This window comes from Carettochelys insculpta, chromosome 18, assembly GCF_033958435.1.
Source record: "Carettochelys insculpta isolate YL-2023 chromosome 18, ASM3395843v1, whole genome shotgun sequence".
Classification (NCBI taxonomy): Eukaryota; Metazoa; Chordata; order Testudines; family Carettochelyidae; genus Carettochelys; species Carettochelys insculpta.
Genome location: NC_134154.1, coordinates 10,849,884 through 10,873,768, shown reverse-complemented (window position 1 = coordinate 10,873,768; position 23,885 = coordinate 10,849,884). Strand labels below are relative to the sequence as shown.

At 40.9% G+C, this 23,885-nt stretch overlaps 2 protein-coding genes across 10 annotated transcripts in view; one reads left to right on the top strand and one right to left on the bottom strand.

Moving 5' to 3' along the window:
- Window positions 1-23,885, top strand: part of YDJC (YdjC chitooligosaccharide deacetylase homolog) — a 65,907-nt gene that overhangs the window by 22,473 nt on the left and 19,549 nt on the right. For 3 of the 8 annotated variants that reach the window (XM_075013081.1, XM_075013083.1, XM_075013082.1), the window contains exons 3-6: window positions 335-491; window positions 1,940-2,039; window positions 4,798-4,975; window positions 7,874-11,299. In XM_075013081.1, the coding sequence (XP_074869182.1) occupies window positions 335-491; window positions 1,940-2,039; window positions 4,798-4,975; window positions 7,874-8,216 (778 nt within the window). In that variant the 3' untranslated portion in view covers window positions 8,217-11,299. The other 5 variants (XM_075013084.1, XM_075013085.1, XR_012648055.1 and 2 more) reach the window with 4 other exon arrangements.
- Window positions 8,277-23,885, bottom strand: part of UBE2L3 (ubiquitin conjugating enzyme E2 L3) — a 29,931-nt gene continuing 14,322 nt past the window's right edge. Inside the window, exons 3-4 of one of the 2 annotated variants that reach the window (XM_075013089.1) lie at window positions 17,876-18,062; window positions 8,277-13,273 (exon numbers count right to left, since the gene is read on the bottom strand). In XM_075013089.1, the coding sequence (XP_074869190.1) occupies window positions 13,119-13,273; window positions 17,876-18,062 (342 nt within the window). In that variant the 3' untranslated portion in view covers window positions 8,277-13,118. The remainder of the gene's footprint in view (window positions 13,274-17,875; window positions 18,063-23,885) is intronic. The other variant, XM_075013090.1, reaches the window with a different exon arrangement.

Below are 23,885 nucleotides of genomic sequence, written 5' to 3'. Positions count from 1 at the left end.
TGAAATTCCACTGACAACTGGATTTACAGGAGGGCAGCATTTGGCCCAAGATGTTTCATTGCTACTCTTCCACTATTCTTTCCTCTGGAATCAGACCTTTGAGGTAGACGTGACCTGTTACATTGTCTCCCACAACACAAGCTTGTTCCCTCGAGAGGTCCTACTCTTTTTCAGCATCTTGCTCTGTTTCTCCTTCCAGAGGAGCAGCAGCACTACATTCCATGACGAAAAGAGAAAATGAAACCCCTCCACATAAGTGCAGCTCCTTAAATAGGGTCTCACCCCCTGAGCACAGGGAAGGGGAAACTTAACCAGCCTTTTGTTCCTGTTCTAGACATAAGATTCCAATAGGTCTGCATGCCAACCTGTCTGAGGGCTCCCCTGTCTGCAAGGCACTCGAGAACTCCTCCCTGCTCAACGAAGATGGATTCTTCCATGGAAAGATGGGATTCCGGACAGTTCTAGCAAAAGGTCTCCTGAAAATGTCAGAGGTGGGAGGAAAAGCAATTGACGCTCCCCAAATGCTTTCCCTAGAAACATTTTGCTTTATTGCTCATCCCCAGACCAAGTCCAAGCTTCTCCGGATCAGAGCTCAGGGCACATCTTCACTACAAGCCAGATCAATCCAGTGAGGAGGTAGATTTATCAGATCTAGAACAGACCTGTAAATCAACCAATGAACGCTCTCCCGTCAGCTCTTTGGTACACCACCAAAAGGAGAAGAGTAGGTGGAGTTGACAGGAGAGCGTCAGCTGTCCACTTCCTGTGGTGGAGGTAGTGCACTAAGCAGACCTGAGTACGCTGACTTCAGCTAAGTTGTGTAACTGAGGTCAACAGCCCACGGTAATGTAGACGAGGTCTCGGGGTGAGCTCCAGGATTAACATGGCCTGTGCTGGAATCTGCTGTCTTGTAGGACGGGAGCAGGAGCATGGCAGACAGGAGTGCTGGGTTCTATGAGATCTGTCTGGTGACTGGGCAAATCACAGCACTTCTCTGTGCCTCAGTGTCCCCACATGTAGTTGTGTTATAATTGCTTTCCTAAGCAGGTGGGGTTTTACAGGAGTTACTGTTTATATGGTACCCTGAGATCATCATGTGGGATGTGCAGTAGAACTGGTCATTCGGATTAATTGGCCTAGTGAGAAACTGTTTGATTCTGGTAGTGGTCAACTTTAATTGTCAGGGTACATTAACCTCTTCTACCCACCCACCCACCCAGTCATTGTGTTTTTCACCTGTGCTCAAACAGGATTTGGTTGCAAGAGAAGTTTGGTGGCTTTAATCTAGTCCCCAGTGACTTAAGAACATGTAGCCACTGCACAATTTAACACCTCTAGATGTATCTTCAGGAGAGGCCTGTGGTGTACCAACAAGTGTTGACATGCATGGGTATGTCAGGGAAGGTCTGGGGGAAGGATCGCTCCCACAAGGGCAGGCAAGAGCTAACCCCATTCAAGCAGAGGCCCCAGATGAGCCTGGTGATGGGCCAGCCCCAGCCATGACAGAGGCCATTGCAGAGACCGAAAAGTCGACAATGCCTGCCTCAAAGCGCATATAGGGATGCTGGGCTGAGATTGTCTATTTCCCATTCATTTTAATCCAGCTCTTTTAAGTGGCTTTGACAATCTCACCCTCTGTTTATGGTCCCATTTATAATAGACAGTGATCAACAGGGCCTGGTACCACAAATTTAATGGGAGCCAAAGGCTCTTATTACATTACCGGGTAGAGTCCAGGGTTGGCTTCAGTACCAGTTCAGGGTGCTCAGCATCTCCGAGGAGCAGTCCCTACCTGAGTAATAGTGGACAGTGTTGTGAATGGGGTGGGCTGTCCTCCAATGAATACCTTGTACCACATGTTTGTTGGTCTCTGCAGCCATGACAACTCTCTCTCTCTCTCCCCCTTCCCCAACTCCCGTCTGCCGTCTTCATTATTTAGGTGAAACAGGAGCTGTGGGCACAAGTTGACCTATTTCAGGAATTGACAGGTCATCTCCCTCATCACATGGATGGACACCAGCATGTTCATGTTCTCCCAGGTAGGCAGATGGTTATTTTCCTCCAGAGAATGCAGGGTAATTCTGCTTTGAGGGTTCCTCCATTCCCAGTTTGTTGAATGAACACAAAGGTATTTGGCCAAGAACTATGACGTGAAATATCCCCATCCAGCATGACAGGAAAGTATCCTTCCTGTGCCTGCAACTACTTCCATTTAACCTCCCTTTCACTGCCTCTAACACTAAGTGGCTGCTTCCCTTCCAGGGCTGACAAGTCAATGCAGGGTCTTCCTCTACTAATTCCCTGCCCAGTCACGATGGGAGTCAAGCAGGGGATGGCAGCTGAGTGACCATTCTGAAACTCACAGCGCTACAATGCTGCTGGGGAAGAATTTTTTAATATTTGCATTTGCTATTTTAGAAATAGTTGGGTATTTCTTCCCCCCCATATTTGATTAGCAGCAGACATTTGAGATGATTGTGCTTAAAGGAATCACATTGAGGGGGCCCTTTAATGGTTTGGGGAGGGAGGTACGGAAATATGAATGGCCCTTAAGTGACTGACTTACATACATTATGGCTATGTCTACACTAGCTCTAGACTTTCGAAAGGGGCATGATAATGAACCTAATCGAAAGATGCTAATGAGGGGCTTTGAAAGTATGCAGGGTGCTTTCGAAAAGGACCCCATGTAGCAAGCCACGTGTGATCGAAAGCAGCACTTTTGAAGTGCCGTGACTGCCGTTATGCTAATGAGGCACTGCATAGTCATGGAAGTGCCTCATTAGCATCTGTCGATTAGGTTCATTATCGTGCCCCTTTCAAAGTTCTGGGGCTAGCATGGGCATAGCCACTGTGTAGTTGAATGTCTTCCCTTCTTCTCTGGATATCTGTGCTGGGCTCTCCTTAGATGGCAACGCTCTCTGGCCCGTGCTGTGCAGGAGATCCAACCAGCTGATCATAATGGTCCCTTCGGGCTGTACGGTGTTCTGACTGTATGCGTCAGTCTGATTTTCTACAACTGGTTTGTTGCCATTCACTGCAGCTTTATGAACTCAGCAGCACATTTCTGTTAATTAAGTAGCAGGAATTGTACACCGTTCACTAGGGCTTATAGGTTTCCCCCTCTTTACTGGCCACAAAGAGGAGGAACAGGGAGAGATTGGTGGGTGGGAAAAAGGCAGCAATTCTGTATGGTCCCAGGCCCCTTCATGTCACGTGCGTGCCCTGTAGAGGTGGGCGTCCAGTCAGTGTGAAGCTGGAAAGACCTTTCATGCTGCATGCAGGGAAGTTAATGTTGTTCAGGGCAAGGTGGAATTTTCCCTGGCTTCCCTTCCTATGAAGCAACTCAAGTGCTGCCTGCTAAGACTTAATTATAACAACGAAGAGCAATAAATATGAGATTTAATTATAATAGGAAGAACTGGTCAAATGACATCTCCAGGATTACTAGGGCTGGTGAGAGGAGTTCTTGTATCACCCACCCTGCCCAAGGAGGATTTTGTGCCCTAGTAGGAGGTGCCAAACCTCAAGAGCTAACACCAGAGCTCCACGCCCACAACCCAGACTTATCTCAGGTACACAAAGGTTTCAGCTGAGCTGTTTATCCACCATACTGTGGTGCTGGCTCCCAGGAGCAGTAAATGGAGTAGAGCTGCTGACAAGGCTGGAGAGGTTTCCATTTCTGCCAATCTCCCATCACGACAGTAACTGAACAGCTGAGCCTCACCCAGAGGCATACATTGAAGATCTGGCAGTGGATCACACAGCTGCTATTTCTAGGGTGAGGAATTTGGAGCCCCAGCTTTAGAGAAGTTTGGGCCCTACTCTTCCAGCAAGTCTTTGAGAATCACAGGGCCTGACTGGAGTTACTATCACCCCTGGCAGCAGAGATTCACACAGATAACGCCTCATTCTAGGGCACTCAGCTGATTTGCAGCAATGAAAAACCTCACTGGAAGCTGGTGATTTTTAAAGCAACTAGCAACATAGCAAGATGCACTCAGAGGCAGCTTGTAACAGCAAAATTGTGATGTGTGTAAGTCACAATAGCTCAGGATATGTCCAACCTGCAAGGGCCCCACTGCGAAATCCTACATTAGCAGATCCTATTACAACTGGTAATGTCTTCCCTAGTGCCAATAACGCTTTGTATTCATGAGCACTTTCCCTCCAGCAGTGTCAGTGTGCTTTACAAAGGTGGGAGAGCATCTTTCTCCCATTTTGCAAACAGCAACTGTGGGGCACAACAGTGAAATGACTTGGCTAAGGTGAGTCTGGGGTGGAACCAGAGGGACTGACTCCTGGGCCTGGACTCACTATATTAGACCGCAGGTGCCACACGAGGAAATTGCTTTTTGTTTCTCTCTCTACCAAAAGAGTACAGGATGTGCTGTCTTGGGGGAATACACCACCCATGGTTCAGCTCTGAGTGCCTGTCTCACAGGACCAGATCCTCAGGAGTATTTAGACATATAACACCCATTGAAATGTCAGTGCCTAAATATCTTTCAAGCCATGGGTCAGAAGAAGATTGGTTGAGCTACAGAACCTTCATGCTTGCCCATAAAGGGGAGTGAGTCCAGCAGGCAGTGAGGGTGTAATGTTACCAGCTGCTAATAGGATGCTTTGGACTCTGTGTTTTGTGGGTGGGAGGGAGCTCAAAGGAGACATCTTTGGACTCCACTAATGAAGAAGACCCTCTAAGAGGGAGAAAGGCCATGAGAGATTATATTTGTCAATGGGAAAGAAAAGGTGATCTAATTTCTAACTGTAAATTCTGTCTGTCTTTTCTTATAGAGGTTAGACATGTGTTTGCACAGGTGCTAGAGGAGTATGGGATCAGATATACACGTGTGCCAATAGAACCAGGCCTTCACAGCTGCGCATGGATAGAACCACCTCTAATGGATTTTTATCTGGGAGTAGAGAGAGATTCCCTTGACACAGTAGATGTATTTACAAGGCATGGAATAAGGTAAGACAGACACAACAAGGGCATGTATATATGGAAGAATTCAGATCTTACCTATTCTTGATGCTGTTCCTCATCCCACCCAGAATATTACAGGAACAGCAAGCACTCTGCCTCAACGGCGCAGTTTTTCTAGTGGGTTCTGTCTCCTTTGGACTCAAGGGCACAGCTGCACGAACTAGGTTACTTATAGGAAACACCATCTTTAATCAGGCAACTGGCCTGCAACAGCTGCTGCTGCTTATCCTCCCACAGCACCACACGGTGGTAGACATGCAACCCTGAGGTCTCCACTGAGACAATAGGGAAAGCATAAATACCAGCTTGTTTGCAGTGTGGTTGTAACCACATTGGGTGCCAGGACATTCATGAGACAAGGTGGGTGAGCTGTTACATTTACTGGACTGGCTTTTGCTAGGGACTGGCTTTCAGCATCAGGACCTGAAGAAGAGCTCTGTGTGGCTAGCAGCTTGTTTCTCTCAGCAACAGACATTGATCCAATAAAAGATCTTATCTCACGCACTTTGGCTATGTCTACACGAGAAGCCTCCGTCAACAGAAGTGGCTGTTGGAAGGGATTTCCTGGCAAAACTTCTGTTGACAGATGGTATCTTCACGTAAAAGCAGATTGAAAGGGCAACCTGCTTTGCTGACAGAGAGCTGCCAGACTGCGCAGCCTTCTCGCAACAGAACGGCAGACTGGAAGCTCTGCAAACAGGGCTGCCTGGTGAACCGGAAGCCCTGTCTGTACACGGCTGTTTTGTTGACAGAACACTGTCAAGAGAGGTAAAACATTGCCAGAGGATGTGCTGGGTTTTGTCGACAAACTATTGACAAAGTGCATTTTGCATGTAGACACTTCGTGGTTTTTCCTGACAAAAGCCCACTTTTGCTGGGAAAAGCCTCTCATTTAGAAGTAGCCCATGTCTCTAACTTCTGTTTGTTCATGTCTGTTTTACTTCCACTTCTCCGTCTAGTGTCCTGTTGGCCAGAGCCAGCTAAAGAGGCAAACTGATTAAACAAAAACATGCAACAATTTCAGAGAGATGGAGGGAGACAGTAGCTGAAACCAAAGGTTCATGAAATTGAACTCCAGTGTCTATGCAGGCTGTTCACCAACCAGAGTTCTTAAAATACTCTAGACATGACTCTGTGTAATGGAGAGGACACTAGGTTTAATGTGTAGTTATGGTGCTATGTAAAATTTCATTGATTTATAATTAGAAATACTTGAGTTGCTGTCCGTCCTGCAAACTGAGCCAGAAATCTGAAAGTCAAGTGGGGGTTCTTGCCTCCTTATGTACCATTGTCAGTAGGTAACACAGTTTCTGCAGACCAAATTAAAGTGGCCACTCATGTGACATCCTGCTCCTTCTAGGATTGCCCGTTGGCATGGCCTCAAACATCCAGTACACGAGGTCATGCCACACAGAGGCGCTCAATCTTTAAGAGCTCACGGCCATGCCCCCAGCAGGATGGTCTTGTACACATAGTGCATTCAAGGTGGAGCAGCATCTCCCAGCCAAAACCACATCCAGTTTTCTCCCACTACCAGACGGAAAAACTGTATCAAAACAAGGACCATCCAATTTAACACCAGACAGTTGGCCTTCCTAGGCCAAGTTCTGTCCTCAGTTACGCCTGAAAACTTTAATGTGTTTTAATTCTGCATGCTCTCACACTGGGCAAACCCATTTGGTATTGTGTAAGTGAAACAAAAAGTTTGGCCCTACAGCTGGAATGTAGCTAATAATTCTGTTGCTAATGCATAAGATGATGTAACCTTCGGGTCCTTCCCTCTTGGTTTGGTTGACTTTTCAGTACTGAATGTAGTAAAATTCTGTAATTTTGTCCACAAAGTAAGGAAGCATGACTTTGGCTCTGCATATTGGGGAGGGCGAACAAATATGTTAGAAAGGTTTCCTATTTGAAAGTCAAATTTAGGCAAAATTAAGCGATTAGAGGTAACTATAACCTGAAATTATGATTTATTAATTTTTAAATGACTCTTTCAATACAGTAAAACTTTGATTTTTACAGACCCCAATTTAGCAGATGTCAGGAACAGCAGACATCCCCCCCATTGTTCCTGAAGTCCACTGGGGTCTGCAACGTTTCCCTCCCCCCGCCTCAAAAAGAAAGACTTATAACTGCCGCAGCTTGGAGGAGCTGCCACGTGCTCCTCCCACCAGGGGTGGGACATGGACACAAGCAGACTGGCACTTGTCTAGGCGCCCTGCCCCAGTGGGAGGAGCACATGGCAGTTCTGGTGGTTATCCCTCCAGCTGCGTGTGGTGGGGCAGCTCCAGCCATGCAGCAGGGTCCAGCAGCTCTGGTGAGTGGCAGAGGTTCGTTTGTTTTGGGGGCACGGAATGGGACTGGCCGGGACAGGCGGGCACTAAACCCTTGGACTTAATGGACTCTTGGGAATAGCAGACACCCCTCCCCCCATTTGTCTCTTAAATCGAGGGTTTGCTGTACAAACACACACTATTTTGTAACACAGTAGCAAAGGTGTCCTGTAGGGTCACCATTCTTCCCACCCCCAGATCTACAGCGGTGGCTGTACCATTCCCACATTCTCAAACCAAAGCACTGGGACTAGGGCTGACTTCACTGGGGCTCTCTGTGGGAGCAGGATCCCCCGCATACCTAACAGCCTGCAGGAATAGGACTGTTGTTCAAAAGCGGATGTGTAACCTGAGCTTGCTCTGTGTGGCTGGGTGGGAGTTAAGGGATGAGTTACCTCATTCAGTGGTAGTGGGTTTGGTTTTATTTTGTTTAAATATTTACACTGAGAAGAGCATTTGAAATTGACTTTGCTTTAAAAATACAATGCTGCAGCTAAATCATGGCTTTTGTACATGTTCATTTTTGTATCTCCCCCTCCCCGTCCAACAGGTGGGTTGATATTTATATAGGTTTGAGTACGATGGGCAAAAGCATGTCTGTCAGCAACATTCAGAGTGCCATTGATAGTGCAGTGCTGGCTCTCACGACCAAGAAAAACTCTCACAGGACTCCATTTCCACCTCAAGATCAGCAACCCCGAACAGTAACAGTTGAACTGATGGTACATCCAGGGTACCCCACTCTTCCCCCCGTTGGAGGCTGTGGAGAAGGACCAGATGATTTTTCACAGTCATGGGAGCGCTTGCATGAACTCCAGACGTTAATGAAACCAGAGCTGCAGAACTATTACAAAACAAGGAACATTCAGCTTTGTGCATTTAAAGATCTTTAAGCAAGAAGAGAGAAATCTAGCTTGTACCAGGGGAACTGTAGCAGATAGCATACTAAGGAATTACACCTCTTTTGTCTATACCTCCTATTAATGCAGCTGGGAGCTGAGTATGGATTGGGAATAGTCTATAATTAAAGTAGAAATAGCTGGACTCTCCAAAGCACCAAACAGCAATATCCCAGCCACTCTCTATCAGATAAAAACCACCTCAGATGATTTGAAAGTGATGGATTTCTTTTGTGTAATATAGTAACACTTACACCACAATATTTAACATGAAAGCCAAGGCCCAAACGTCAGCTTACCAATAAATCAGTTCATGCAAATTCTGCAGTAGCAGACAGCCCATCCACGCATGGGTAAATCACACCAAATTTTTGAAAGAGATTTTTGTGAGGTGAGAAGAGTTGCAAAAAGACAGCCTAGACAGTAAGGTTCAGCTGGCCAAGCGAGGCAGATTTTTGTAACCTCTTGAGCATTGTTTTCTAAAGATAAATATTTAGAAATTACTGTGTTTCCCTTGCATTTGTCTACTTGAAATGTTGCATCTGTGCTCATGCCTATGTAAAAGAAAGGATTGTTCCATTTTTTTCCTTCACGATAAGTAATCAACTCTTGGTAGTAGCCTACTTATGTCTTCAATTGTATTCCATGCCAGTGGCTGGATAGTTCTATTTAACTAGGCATTGCACAGTCAAATGCAAATAATTTTAATGACAGCATTTCCAGACAAACTTTTTAGGTGACTTTGCAAGAAGAGCAACTGACCCCACAGATATTTCATGACAACTTCCCTATAGAAATTTTACCAACAACTTTCAATACACCACACTGTCCATTGTTGTTGTGAGGGTCACTTACTATAAACATCAAGATGTTCAAATGTCTAGAGAGCAGTGACAATAAGAAGGGAAAACAATAAAAACAAAATTCTGATGATCAAAGCTTTCTAGCTTTTATAAAAATAATGAAGTGCTGTGGCACCTTACAAACTAACAGATTTATTGGAGCATAGACTTTTGTGGGCAAAGACCCGCTTGGTCAGATGCATGACATCTTTTATAGTCCCTTTTAACTTTTATAGTTCCTGGCACCGTTTGCTTTAGTTCCACTACTGGGCAGATTTCATTCATCTGTTAATTTCTGAAAAATCCTCCTTGAGCTATGAGCTTAGTATCTGCCTAAGGGTGGTTTAAAAAGGCAGAACAAAACTGACTCCCATTAGATATACTGAGACCTCATTTTAGCATAATGCCTTTATTTATTTATTTATTTAACAAAGTCTTATCTGTTTGAAGAGTAACCTGTAGAAAAATCAAAGCCCACAACTACCCACCCATACCAGGGCTGTGTGCACAGAGGGCCTGATTTTTTTTTTTTCCTCCCATGATTAACAGCACCCATTTGCTAACCAACTAGGAACATCTTAGGTAAGGAAAAAAGTAGCAAAAATAACATCAATGCAATATTAGGATTGCTAATATCAAGCAACTTTCAGGCAACTCCATAAATTTAGATTCGGCCACAACATTAATTCCAAAGATTTACAATCTCTTCTGTACTATGTACAAATCTGTACAAACCAATTTTTGGAAGTGTTTGATATGTCAGACAACTATACATGAGTACTAGTGTTTACAGCGAGTAGTAACGTTTCCATGCTACTGTGATAAAGTATAATAGACGACTCAGGGCTGTAAGAGTTGCAATTACAGCATGAGATTGTAAAAGTGCTTAGTGTGCATACCACCTAGTTGTATTTGTTTGTTTACATAATATGGCCAGAGACAGTGGGTTTATCTAAACTATCATTTTAAACAAGCTCTTAATTTGCTTTGATCACATTTAGTCAGCAGAACTTCCCTTCTCTTTTCATATACTGTATTGTTTTGTGCTCATTTTCTGTTTTCTTCACACTAACTGAACACTGTGAAACCATGACAACAGTGGCCTTAACCTCATCAGTTTCATACTGTGAATTACACAATTCTGTAAGTGTCCCTAGTTTTAAACAAATAAGACAAAACCAAGATTTTAATATTCAAATGAGTTGAAAATACTTTTAAAGTGGAAATCTGAGTAAAGAACTCCTACTACTAAGTATGTGGGCTTATGGCTGAACTATTTTCATGTGAATAAGGAAATAAGCTTGGTGGTTTGGCATGTCGGAGCTGAAGTTCATAAAAACACAAATTCTGAGCTTCCCTTGTAGAAAGATATTTTAACAATTCATTCCGTGTAAAAATAAACCATGCCACAAAGCCTTTGAGAGCATTTTTATTACAGGTAGCAGAATGGAATTGCAGAAAGCCTATACCAATACTCTTGGTTGTATAGTTTCACCAGTATGCTGGAGTCTTGTATTTTAAACTGCATGTTTAGAATTGAGCATGGCTTAGGGAACCAATAGAACAAGAGCTTGAATTCCTGAGTTAACACAGGACTGGCTTAGTACTTTTCATTTGTCTATGCCCACTTCAAAAATACAGTACACATACTTATTTGGTCTGCATATTTTACAAAGAGGGTCACCTACAAGTAAAAGCTACTACTTGTGTTTCACATCTTGTGGTTTGAGACTGGACTATAAAAAAGCAAGAAGAGAATTAAGATCAATATTTTCCTTCACCTGCCCCCAGACATAAATATGCATGACTTTTCTATAGGCTGATGTGAATTTGAACTGTAGCTCCTAGAACTACTTATCTTCTTCAGTTCCCTTTCAGTGGTATCTAATGGCACCAATTTGCACATATGCAGCATTTAACCTGAGAGGTTTACAATCAAAAGGTATATTCACTATTCTATAGAAACAAGAGTGACAAACAGGTGCTACAGTTTTTATAAATATGAAAGGCTAGATAATTTCAGCAATGGCAAGTGTCCATGCTAACAGACATGATCAAGGAGAAAAAACAGTGGGTCATTTAGGTATCTGATGCAGAAGTTACACACACTTCAGTTTGACAGATAATTTGACTTTTTTTTTTTTATTATGAATCAGTGAGCGTGAATGAAACAAAATCAGTACCAACTTTCTGCAACCGAAGACACAAAGATGTGGAAATTTGGTAGGACTGCTCTCACCAAGCCTTAAAACACTTAGGAAATGCAAGTTTCCTTAAATAAGATGATCAGGGTTTAACTTTACCTGCCAAAGAATCAGTCTAAGAACACTTGAACATAAAAGTTCTTAAGCTCCGTCATTTATAAAATGTTTTGCTTTACAACAGAGGTGCTGGGCTGTCACTGTTTATACTAAATTCTAAATCAAAGCTGGATGTAGCTAAAAAGGCTGGGCAGAAGAGACAAATATACAAGACATTAAAAACAGAAGGGTCCCACACACAAGTCCTGAAACATTGCAAAGATCAAGGATGTACTAATGCTGATTGTAGAACTACAAATAACCAGAATTTACTAATACAGCTTCCTGCACATCCGATATGCACTTCTAAATTCAGATTTCTCAAAATAAACCTGCTTTTTCAATAAGATAAAATTTTCATGGTTGGGAATAGAAGGCAGTTTGTGTGGCTATGACCTCATGTTAGAGAGGAAAAAAACAGGTATCTTAAAAAAAAACAAAAAACCAACAACAAAAAACAGATTATAAAAAGAGTACTCAGTCCTGAACAGGAAGAGCTTCCTTTCATCTGAGCAGGCATGCCTTGGATGGAAGGGAAAATACCTTGCTTATATCTGAATAAGTTAGAGAATGTTACTTTAAATACTCAATGAATCATCTAACTCAAGTATATTTCTTACAGATATTTATGAACACTTCTAGTGACATGTATTGTATTCTATTAGTTTATTGCTATATGCTATTCTCATACCATTTTTAAAAAGAATCATACAATAAATGTGGGGGGGGGGTTGCCATCCCATAAAACACGGATGGTTTCATAATACTACATTTTGAGGGAAAGATGTACTTAAATGACTAGCCACTGTGTCAGATTTGGTTTTTAATTTCAAAATTAACATTTTCAAGAAATAATGACTTTTAATTCAAACACAGTTTGTTACTTTGGTGCCTATTGGTCCCGAATTTCTAAAATCCTCCTGAAGTGGTTGTGATGCTGTCCTGTGCAATATTTTCCTAGCTAGTCTGCATAGATAGAGAGTAAAAGTGAAAGAACTTCATGATCACATTCCACTATTCATTTACTACAGATTTTTTTTTTCAGTTTTCCAAAACTAGGATATCAGCCATATTTTAATTCAATCACGCACACAAAACTTGGGTTTCCCCATTTAATAAACATTATTGTGGTAACATCAGCCAGATTTACATAAGACCCCCTAGGCTTTGATTCTGATTGTTTGTGTGGGGTTTTGTTTTTATGTTACAAACTGAAGTTCAGAGGAACTTGCAACCCAAGTTCCACAAAGCACAGTGCAACATTTAAAGAGAAAAATAAACAGAACTGCCAAACATTCAACCATTTTCTGTCAGGACAGGAATACATTTTCTAAGACATCAGTTTGGGGAAAGAAAATTAAATGAAAAATTAAATGAATACAAGGTAGTGGGAGCCGCAAGGGAAAACAAGAAATAACAGCCACAACTTTTTGAATTTTAAGGGCAGAATATAAGTCTAAGATATTTTTGATAAATTCTGACAAGAAAAAGAAACTGCATCCTTTAAAGTATACTGAAGCAGTGATTTTTAAACAAAGAAAGCAGAACTAGAACATCTTAATTTTTAATCCTTTCTTTACAGGTTACCTAGACCACTTTTGATTAAGAAAACTGTAGAAAGTTAGTAACAGCCACAAGTTAACACCAAAAGGTGGCACTTGTCAATTTTCCATAGAGTCCTGCTTTGTGGTGTGTCTGAAATGCACTGCTCCGGATCTTCTATCACACATTGCTGACATCAATTTTGTCAGAGTTTAGTCCACTGGTCGCTTTTCACCATATTTCTTTGTAAACTCTTCAGCGTTCTTACAGAATTTTTTACGGTCCTTAGAGTATTCTTCAGCTAGATCAGCCCGAAGGGGGTGCTCGGGCTGTGGGTCATTCACCAGTGCTATGAGGGACTGGATTACTGTTAAAAGAAGGACAGGTACTGTCAGTGACTTGAACATTTGATTATTAAATAGCTGAAACATAAAAGTAATGCACTAAAAATAAGAGTCTGAATGGTGTTAAAAGTATTCCTATGAATGCTTTCCAAAGACAGGCCTATACACTCATAAGTACATAGCAACTAAACAGTTCAAAATTTTAGTCTGGTAATAATTCTGACTTAATATTCATCTAAAGAAGGAAAAACTGTAAACTGACATTAGAAAGCTAACAGGCAAATCTCATACAGCTCAAACTGGACTCCATTCTGGATAGGTAACTGGCATGATTTATGAACTATTTCATCTAACTAAATATGGAAGAAACTACCACTGTCACAAACAACCCAGTCTAAAATGAATGCGGTAAAATATATAGTCTCATTTCTTAAACGGTTGCTTCCATTCCACTGACAAATTGCCAAGATATAGTAGATGAACAATCTAGTATTATTTCAGAATGATTCTCACCCCAATATTCAGAACCATGCTCTAAAAAAAGTTCACCGGAAACCTCAATCTTAACCACTTTAAACTAAACTAGAAATGAGGGACTCTAAAATCTAATGCCACTCTTTTGTGTTTCTTAGCTTAACTACTTAACTCACAGGGTGCAGCAACGCAAATTCTCAAACTGTACTACGCTGTTTGCAGTCATTAAAAGGAATACGAACAAATGGAAGGTAGGTTATTTGCAATAAATATCTTAAATCTAGAGAAGACAGGTATGTGCAAAAAACAGGAGTTCACTGTCTGATGTTCATTCTTAATACCTCAATCCAGTCAAATGTGGGGCCCCCAAACAATATACAACATTGCTCCCATGCTTTTCAGGCAACTATGCCAAAACTATTAATTTAATACTTTACACGCTGATAATCAGCTGCCACATAGAATGGAAAGCAGCTCAGTGGAATGCTTGGCTATACAAATCATATAAAAGCAGCTTCCTTCCCTCAACACCACAGTTGCTTGACAAATATAGTATTTGTATAATAGGGGAAGAGCAAGTCTCTCCATTAGAAAGCAGAACACCAATATTGTTTCACTCCTCACCAGTGGTTTTCAACCTGTGGTCTGTGGACCCCTGTGGGTCTGATGACTACGTATAAGATTTTCAAGGAGGTTTGCACCTTCAGCTGAAATTTTTCAGGGGCCCACAAATGAAAAAGGTTGAACACTATTGCTCTATATTTAATACATGGGAAGTAACTTTATAGTAGCAAAATTCTGAAAAGCCCTAGTTGCTCAAATAAACTAGCTAAAAGCACACAGGAGATATAACTTACTTTTGCTATGGGAATATCAGACTTGCAGCAACCATCCTGAACTGCAAGTTTAAAAAAATGAGCCCCAAAAAACCACTTCAAATTTCCCCAACACTGAAAAAACAAAAACCAAGGTAAATAAGTGTAATGGGAGAAAATCGATCACTTGTTTTACAAAATTTTATAGGACATTACCTAATTAGTAAACACCTGAAAGTTTTACTTTGCTTTTATATAGTGGCAAAAATGAGCCAGAGCTAAGGTAGTTCAGACCCAAAGCAGATACACAGGAGGCTGATGATTCAAGGGGCAGGCAGGCAGGCAATGTAACAGTTCCAGGCACCACATTCTCAGGTGCATGCAACTGAATACAGGACATAGGGACTAAGGCAGACTAAAGAAAAATCAACCACTTTAAAATAAAATTTGCAAAGTGCCAACTGCAAGTTTCTTGGGATACATATCACAACTTCCTCTTTGTTTCTGACAGTGCAAGCACCTTAGTAGTACTAAGTGACAAAGCAGCATAGTTCATTTCAACAAACTGGAGAATGAGCTTGTAAACAGAAGACTGACAATTAACTAACCACTACCTTCCTGTAATTATAGACAAGCCCCTTCAACACAGTATACCATAAAGACCAATTTTAAATAGGTCTGTTTATATAATAATGGTTAAATGAGGATTTCTTTCCTGTAATTATTTCTATGAATGTTGGCTGTGTGATGGTGCATGAAAGACTGTCATGAATATGTATTATAGACAGTTTGACAAAAGTAAGTTATATTTTATCCATAAAGTACTAAAGAGGTTCCTGATGTACAAGACATCACTCCAATATTAAATCTGATGATGCTACATTCCCAACTACACTGCACTGCAACTTATTGTGGTTACAACAATAACCATGTTATATGCTAAAATGTGCTACAGACTCTTGTAACATGATGCAAAGGCTGCAGCAAAGTTTAAGGGGCATGGTTAAAACAGTTTGGTCTCATCAATGCTATAAGAAATAACCATATTATCTTGTGGAAGGAGAAGTATGTTCCAACATGTTTTCAGGAGTTTGGAATGGCCTCAAAGGAGCTCCAAATTACTGTTCTTTTGCAGGTACATCATCTTCCTTCTCCATGCTTCCAGCTTGAAAGGCACTCATATCTCCTCAGGCTCCCCTATTCCCTCAACTCCACAACAGTGTCTCAGCAGATGAGGATTTGGGCTGTGTTCATCACTCCAGTATCCATCCCATCATTTTAGAGTTTGCCTGAGAGGTTACTATAATACTAGATGGAGTACTTCTGCCAGAGGACATAACACATTGCATTCACATTGCTATGCATCCTTTTCCAACCTGGGAGCAAAGAACACAGCTTGAGACCAAAAACTCGGATCCTTGTAGAATTAACCTTTTTCTATACTGCTATGGCAGGAGGCTGTCTTACATGTGTTTACCTTAAACTAGAGTTATTATATAAAATACGAGAAATTGAGCGTTGATTTTGGTTGATGTCACAATTGCCTTATCAGATTGCTGCATCTGAGAGCTGTCACCATATTATTGCTTGTATACCAAGCCACTATCAATGCTACAGTATGCTATGAGCCTCACACACAGTACCTAATTAAATAAAAAAATTACTGCAATATTCAAACACACAAGTCAGGCCCTAAAAAGTAATAAGAGGCGTATCAATAATTCAATCACCATGTACATGCGTGTTTTTAATATTAAAGCATCAACTTTAATATGCAGAATAACTTTAATATGTGCATTTAGTATATGAAAGGTGTGTTGAGTCAAGACTTTCCCAGTTCCTGACATTTGTGCGTTTAAAGCTGTTATTTTGATACTGCTTGAGTGAAGCTACATTTTTTTCCTTTGGTTCATGCAGACTTTGAAAGTTGTATCTCACAGCACAGAATGAGGATTAGGTTGAGTACAGGGCAATAAATTAGATGACCTCTTGAAGATCTCTTCCAGGCCTGATTCCATGAGGAGAGGAATTTGCACCTTACCCAGACCGCCAATATTTGGTTGCAGACTGTTTTATGCCAGGCTGGGGTAACAAGCAGTGAGTTCATATTGTGAAGACTCTGCCATGTAAAGAGAGAAACTGAATAATTTTAAACTCAACTTAAAACTTGCAAAAATGGTGGGATCAGCAATGATTTTTCTCCCTGGATTTTTTTTCAGAATCAGGCTTTTCAGTCAGTTTATTTTTTCTTGTTTATTTTAAAAGAGGATTTTGCTATTTTTCAATTATTAGTCTCAGTTGAGTCTGCTGAGCAAAGTCCAAGTGTAAGGCCAGATAGAGAGAATGCCTAGCTCTCATTTTACTCTTCTGTGCCAGACAGCAGACTGCTTGAAGCACCCCCATTAGTTTTCAAAAGATGCATAGCTGTTTCCCCCAGTTTGGCAAAGAGGCTTCTGGAGGACTAACCACAAAATAGATTTGGCGTTTTTTATTTGGCCAAAAAGTTACTGGTGGACAAAAATACCTCAATTATTGTCCTAAATCCTTCTCTGCGCTGAGATCAAGCCTAGTATTAGAAAGTTATGAGCATCTGGGAGTGAAAATGGGAAGTCAGAGATATCAGGGTTTCATGGATATATTATCCATATTATCTGGTTCTGTCAACACACAATTCACAATGAGAAACTGACAGATGGAGACTGGAAGAAATGAAATTTTTAACTGTACAGACTCTGCCTCTTACTTTGTAAAGCTCTTTGGGGTGACTAAAGCGCCAATGGAAGACAGAAATTATTATTAATTTGGGTTTATAATCCTAAAAAAAGCCCATACAAGAAGGAGTTCCCTAACAATAATAATACTTAAAAATAGTCACCCAGCAGCACTCAATATCAAACATACAAAGTAGCTCTGCCAGCCAGCATTATCAAACATCAAATGAAGACTAATTCTCAGCTTGACAATAAACGGTAACAGAAAGGCCCCTCAAACCCAATTCTACCCTAAAATATTTAGTCTTATCCAAGAGATCTCCACATCTTAACTCTTACATCATCTTTTAAGAACTAAGATAAGAGTCAACTTTGTTAGGATCTGAAGCTGCAGTTCTATGGTTGAAATACATAGAAAACTTGATGCTCTGATCATCAATAGTGGAGTTCCACAGCAATGGAGGCTAAGTCACTGCATAAGCCTAACGTACAAACTACATTCCCACAAGGAGTAATCCATTGCACAAACCTACAGACACCTTGGGATATCAGCTAGTACAAGATAAAACCATTGTCTTTAGCTAACAGTTATTTGAGATTAAGAGCACCATAAACAGTGTCTTACCTTGGTCAGTTTTGGTTGCTGGCTTCCAGTTTTCAGCACTAATTACCGGCAGACAAACCTGCCCCTTTTCATCGATGTTAGGGTGATAGATCTTTGTTTTAAATGTAATCTTAGGAGGTTTGAATGGATACTCTGCTGGAAAGTTGATTTCGATTCTGAAGGCTCCCTTATCATACGGAGGATTATCCTAGAATAAGAACAGAGAACATTAAAGAATTTTAAACATCAGAACAGATATATTTAAAGGTTGCGTCTACACTATCAAGTTCTTTCAAAAGATTTTTTGAAAGAAGGACTCTTTCGAAAGATCCCATGGAGTGTCTACACACACAAAGCATTCTTTCTAAAGTAAATCAACAGGATGTGGCGCTTCTTTTGAAATTGCTCTACCTTTCCCACTTCAGGAAGAGCTCCCCCTTTTGAAAAATTCTTCAGAAAGAAAATGTGTGTAGATGTTCCACAGGGCCCTTCTTTCAAAAGAGCAGTCTTCATGGTGCCTGATTTTTTGATCCCTGGCTTTTCCTTCAGAAGAACAGGGGCTGTGTGGACACACTCTTTCAAAAGAGCAGATCACTCTTTTGGTCTGCTTTCTATGTGAGGATGTGCTCTTTTGAAAGATCTCTGTAGTGTAAACCCAGCCAAAGGGATTGTGTGCTGTACATTTCAGTCTTTTGAATGGTACACATTTAAGATGCACCTGTTTTCTGGGTAGGCCTTCAGGTCCATTTACTTGTCGAGACTTAGGTTAATGTGCCCAAAACAGCAAACTCATAATATTCTTTTGCTGAAGGGTAACAGTGTTTTGCCAGTACTCATACTTACCCAGAAAGGAAGAAAAAAAGCTACACATATTATGGCAGCACTGAGGGGTGACTGACATTTCTGCCTGGTTAAAGAAGAAGTTTGAAACATTGGGGAAGAGACCTCCAATCTCACAACTTCTTGTTATTCCTGATTTCACGTCCCCTCTTAGCTACCAATTTTCTCTCTCAAGTTTTCTGCTTCTGTCTGTAAATCTGGTTATTTCCTTATTTTGTCTGCCAATATGGTGGTACAAACAGAGCAATCTGACTTGTCAGGTTTCTCTGTTCTGAGAGAACCTTTCTGCTTTGACAGCATAAAAATCTGACTTCTTTTTTAAACTAACAATGCATATTCACATGCATCTGCTTATTAGAACACTGAATCTATACGCAGTTTTGCGTACTTCTCATCACATCTTGGGAGGAGCATGGTGAGAAAACTAAGAAGTAGGGAGAGTGATTCTTCATGCTGAAAGTGAACAAGACAATGCTCAGCAACAGATAGGAACTGTAGCTAGATACTGTGGGTCTGGTCTGAAGTGTTTTTCAATTATTTTATGAGAAACCCAGAAGGAAAAAAAACTACTGATATTTTTAGAGTTTATCAAAATACAGCGTTTTGTACTACAAAAAATTCCAGCATGATAAAAATACTCAGGATGCTGGGGAAAGGGTGATTCAGAATAGGCCTGTTTTTACTCAGTGTACAGTTTAATTTCCCCCACCTAACAGCCAGTCAGTCCAATCCTTTTCATCAGGGCCATTTCAGAAGTTAAAATGAGTTCTCCAGTATTAGCATATCCAGGGGAAAAACACCAAACCACAGGGAAAGGAAAAATGTTATTAAACCTATGGCAAGAGATTCTGTGTTGTCCTCAAATACAGAGCAGAGCTAGCAAACCAGAGTGTGGCATGGCAGAAGTGGCTTTAAGCCCCTTTACATCCATCCACCCTTCTCGACTGACTGCCTGGCATAATTTAAACAGATGTGAAAGCCTGTTTAACTTACAGCAGCATGCACAAGCTGTCCTAGGAGCGGTAGTGCTCACTGGAATCTCTGTAATACTTCATTCTGAGGTTTCACCCTGGCCCAGATACACTTTTAAGGCAGGGCTTACAAATCTTTCAAAGATCCTGTGCCAGAATTCAGGGTTTTTACAGCCACTTTATAAGCCTATAACCCTTATTCCCAGAATCAAGGGATCAGAGCAGAAGTAAAAATCCGAGTCATAAAGTCAAAATCTGAGTCACGAATTAAAAGACAGTATATGCAAGGGGTTGTTCATCACTTATACTTCAACATAAATTACTGCAATGTTCACTTGATAGCTTAGGCTTTACCTTTCACTCCCCCGAAGGGCCATCTGTTGTGACCAATATTTAAAAGGAAGTGTCAGTTTCTGATACATCAATAAATGTATTTTACAAGGGCACTTGGAGTCTGAGTGTTCTTTTATGTTTCATATATTGAAACTGAAACAAATGTAGTATAGAAATTCAATGACATGCACAAATTTGTTTCAGTGTATAGAAAATGAAACCATCTTACACTTCAAGATTTTTTTTAAATTAACGTAAAACAAGCAATATAAAAAACAGCCACAAACCTGTAGAGGAAAAATGCAAGATAACCTGTCTCGATTAGCTTCGTAAACAGATGACTGCTTGTTTCTTAATATTCAGGCTGGGCTACTTTTAGAATGGTATCCTCCACAACAACCTTAACTGAACACTATGCAAAGTATCAAACAATGGGCCTGCCGACTGCATATCCCAGTTAAATTCTTAATTCTGCATTAAGCATCACTTCTACAAAAGCTGAGGAGAAGAGTTGGCCACAAGGGAGATTATAAATGGAGAACTGGACAATCAAAAACTAGCCAAAGCTAGACAAAAATACTGATAAATTTGTTGTTAAAAATGCTAACAAGGATTTAAAGAGATACATACACCTCGTACTTCAAAAGCAAATTTAACATCAAAAAGCTTTCATCTGTTCCCAGATTATGGTCACAAATTAAAGGAAGTTTACTCACAATGGAAAAGCTGCATTTCAGATTATTCTAGACCAGTTAAAAAAAAGGAGAGTGTTATTTGCATTGTGCTGTCCCTTTAAATGGTGACGTTAAGTCTTTTTAAAATACACACCAAAAATTAAGATCCTTAATACATGTAGATTCAGTGACAAAAACTGTTTTAAAATAATTTCTTCATAATCATACTAAAACATGAAGTCAAAGCTCTGTTTCTTCTGAAAAAGTACATAAAAATCTAATGCTGCTTTTGTGACACAGCTCCCTGAAGTGTTTCTGCTGTTTGTGAGGTCATGAATATTTCCAGAGGAAAGTATTCCAAAATCACGTTTTAATGACCAGAAATCTATGTTTAAAAGCAACATCTAATTTTTAATGCTACACTTTTTTTTTTAAATCAAACCTGGGGATTGTTTTAAGGAACAGATCACCAGAAAATATTTTTCTATAAAAAGAGAAGCAAACTCAGCTTTATACTGGTAATTCCAAAGCCGTACAGCTCTGTACAAGGGCCATAAACTGGACTTTGTTAAAAATATATTACTTAATAGAAGTTTCCTTCCCTAAAGGTCAAAGCCTAGTCACTTGATTCACAAAACAGGCACCAAAGACTCAAAGGGATCATTTGCATAAGTAAGGAAAGGCAGCTTTAACTTTAAAATCAATCATGCTACAGTTTTTGCAAATCCAAAGGATCAGGAGGAAACCTGATATGAGCACACATGACCCAAGTTCAGGAGCAGCTTTCAACTAACAAAGCAAGAAGCACTGCAGAGCTGATGTTGAAATTCTTTATGATGACATGACAATCATATTTCTCTCCAGCTTTCTAGTGCATCCAATCAAAAGGCAGCACTGATGTCCAAATAGCCCAACCTTCCTTTCCAAAGACTAGATGCAGCTGTTCATTCAGGAAAGTTAGCATGGAACTTGGTAGTTGAAAATCCCAATTGACTTCATCCAATCTAATACACTGGATTCCTCCCTTCCCCTTTCTAACAAATCCCTGTTTGACTAGTATAGTAAGAATTTACTTTTAGGGCTTGTCTACATGGTGGGGTAATGCAGCCCACTAGTATCCACTAAAGGTTCCCTAATGAGCTTTGACATAACAAACAGCATGTTAAGCTGGGTGTGCAATAATTTTTAAGGGGCCAACTCCAAGAATTTGGAAAGTGGTCAAAGGCCACACTCTTCCATGATATTAATGGAGGAAGTGCAGGATGGAGGTTGGATGTGGAAGGAAACTTGAGGTAGGGGCCAGGGGTGCAGGATGAGGTATGGGGCCTGGGAGGGAGTTTGGGTGAAGGAGAGTGTTGTGACCTAGGACAAGGGATTGGGGTGCAGGAGAGGGTGCAGAAGGTTTGGCTTGTGACCTGGAGGAGGACTAGGGGTGAGGGTGGGGGTGACAGAGGCAGGCAAACACTTACCTTAGGTGGCTCCTGACCAGAAGCCCAGCGGGACCCTCAGGCAGACTCCCTGCCTGCTGAACACTTGGTATGCCACTCAAAGTGCTCATTTGTGGGGGGCCATGTGCATCTCTGTGCACCCTTGGAGGGGGGACCCTCCATGTGTTGCCTGTGTTGCAAGCATGGTCCAGGCGGCTCCCATTGCCTGGAAGGGGCACAGGGCGCACAGAGATGCATACAGCCTCCATAGCCAGCCTTTTTAAGAGGTGTGCAGGGGCAGAGAGGGAAAAGCCTACCCCAGGGTCCAACTGGGTCACAGGACAGTGGCAGGCCTTATCTCTTGGTTTGGTGGGCTAAATCCAGCCTGCCCGCCCCTGTGTTGAGTATACCAACATGTTCAACATAGGTCAATTAATGCAAAGTACCTTAGAACACTTTAGAAATCACACTCCCACATGATGCATTACTCCACTACGTAGAATAGCCCCAAAGCTGCCTATTAATACTCCTCTTTCAAAAATACAAAACCCCAGACAAGGTTTTTAAAAGGGAGTGCCTAAACTTAGTCAGCTTTAATGCCTCAGCACACCTTATTTGGGACTCCAGTTATTTTTGTATCGCCTGCATCCGTGTAAGACCCACTCTTTAGGCCCACCTACTCTGGCATAAAACCATACTAGCAGAGCCATTTTAAAACTATTTCAAAATAATTCCTGCTGCTCAAATGAGGTAAACATGGTTTGCCTGACTACTACGATAGTACCACAACTGTTTTAAAACTCGCTACCAAGTCATAAGGAACACGAAAACTATGTTAACAAACCGATTAACAAGAACTGTTTTAAAATTGTAAAAATGGATACACTAAACATTCTTGAAGTACCAACACACACAAATCCTTAGAGCTTTTGTATTTGCTTAGGTTTTGTCAACACTAGCAATGTAGCTGTACTGACATGGCTGTGTCACTAGAAGTCTGACAGTGTAAGTTATTTGTCTGCAATTTTGCCAACAAAAAATACTTCTACTCACCAAGGCTATGTCTACACTACAAGCATGTGGCTATAGAAGTTACTGTTGAAAGAGATGTTCTGACAAAACTTCTGTCAACAGATCCTGTCTACACATCAAAGTGGATCACTTATTTGATCTGCCCTGTCAACAAAAGAGCATCTACATAGCCCTTTTGTCAACAGTTTCTGTCAATAAAATGCCTTGTGTGTACAGACACTCTGCTAGTTTTGTGTAGTGTAGTATAGTGTAGACACGCCCCTAGGAGGGTGGAGTTCGCATTGTTGACAGGATAGCATGCCTGCCTGTCACAATCAGTTCACACTGCCACTTGCTCTGGCAAAAGTTTTATCGTTCAAGTGTCAGTTAAACAAAGCCTTCGCATGGCTGTTTCAAAACATATTTTTTTACATTTTACTATCTGACCCAAAAATTACAAACTATGACCACAAACCTCTTTCTCATCAACTAAGTGACAATAAGTGATAAGTTAAGCAACTTAAAAGCTCAACTCACCTTACCACACTGTTTTTTTTATTAGATACAGCTTTTTAAAATGCCATTTAAAATGCATTATGTCTTTGAGAGCAACTAAAATGTTTGGATAAAATTTTCAAAAATGCTGAATTAACCTAGAAGCTTAAGTCAGAAAAATCAAAGAGACTTCAAGTGGTTTTGAGAAACTTTCCCCTTATATATGCTCACTAAACTAGCTTCCCCACAGACTAAATTATTCAAAATTCTAGTTCCTAAA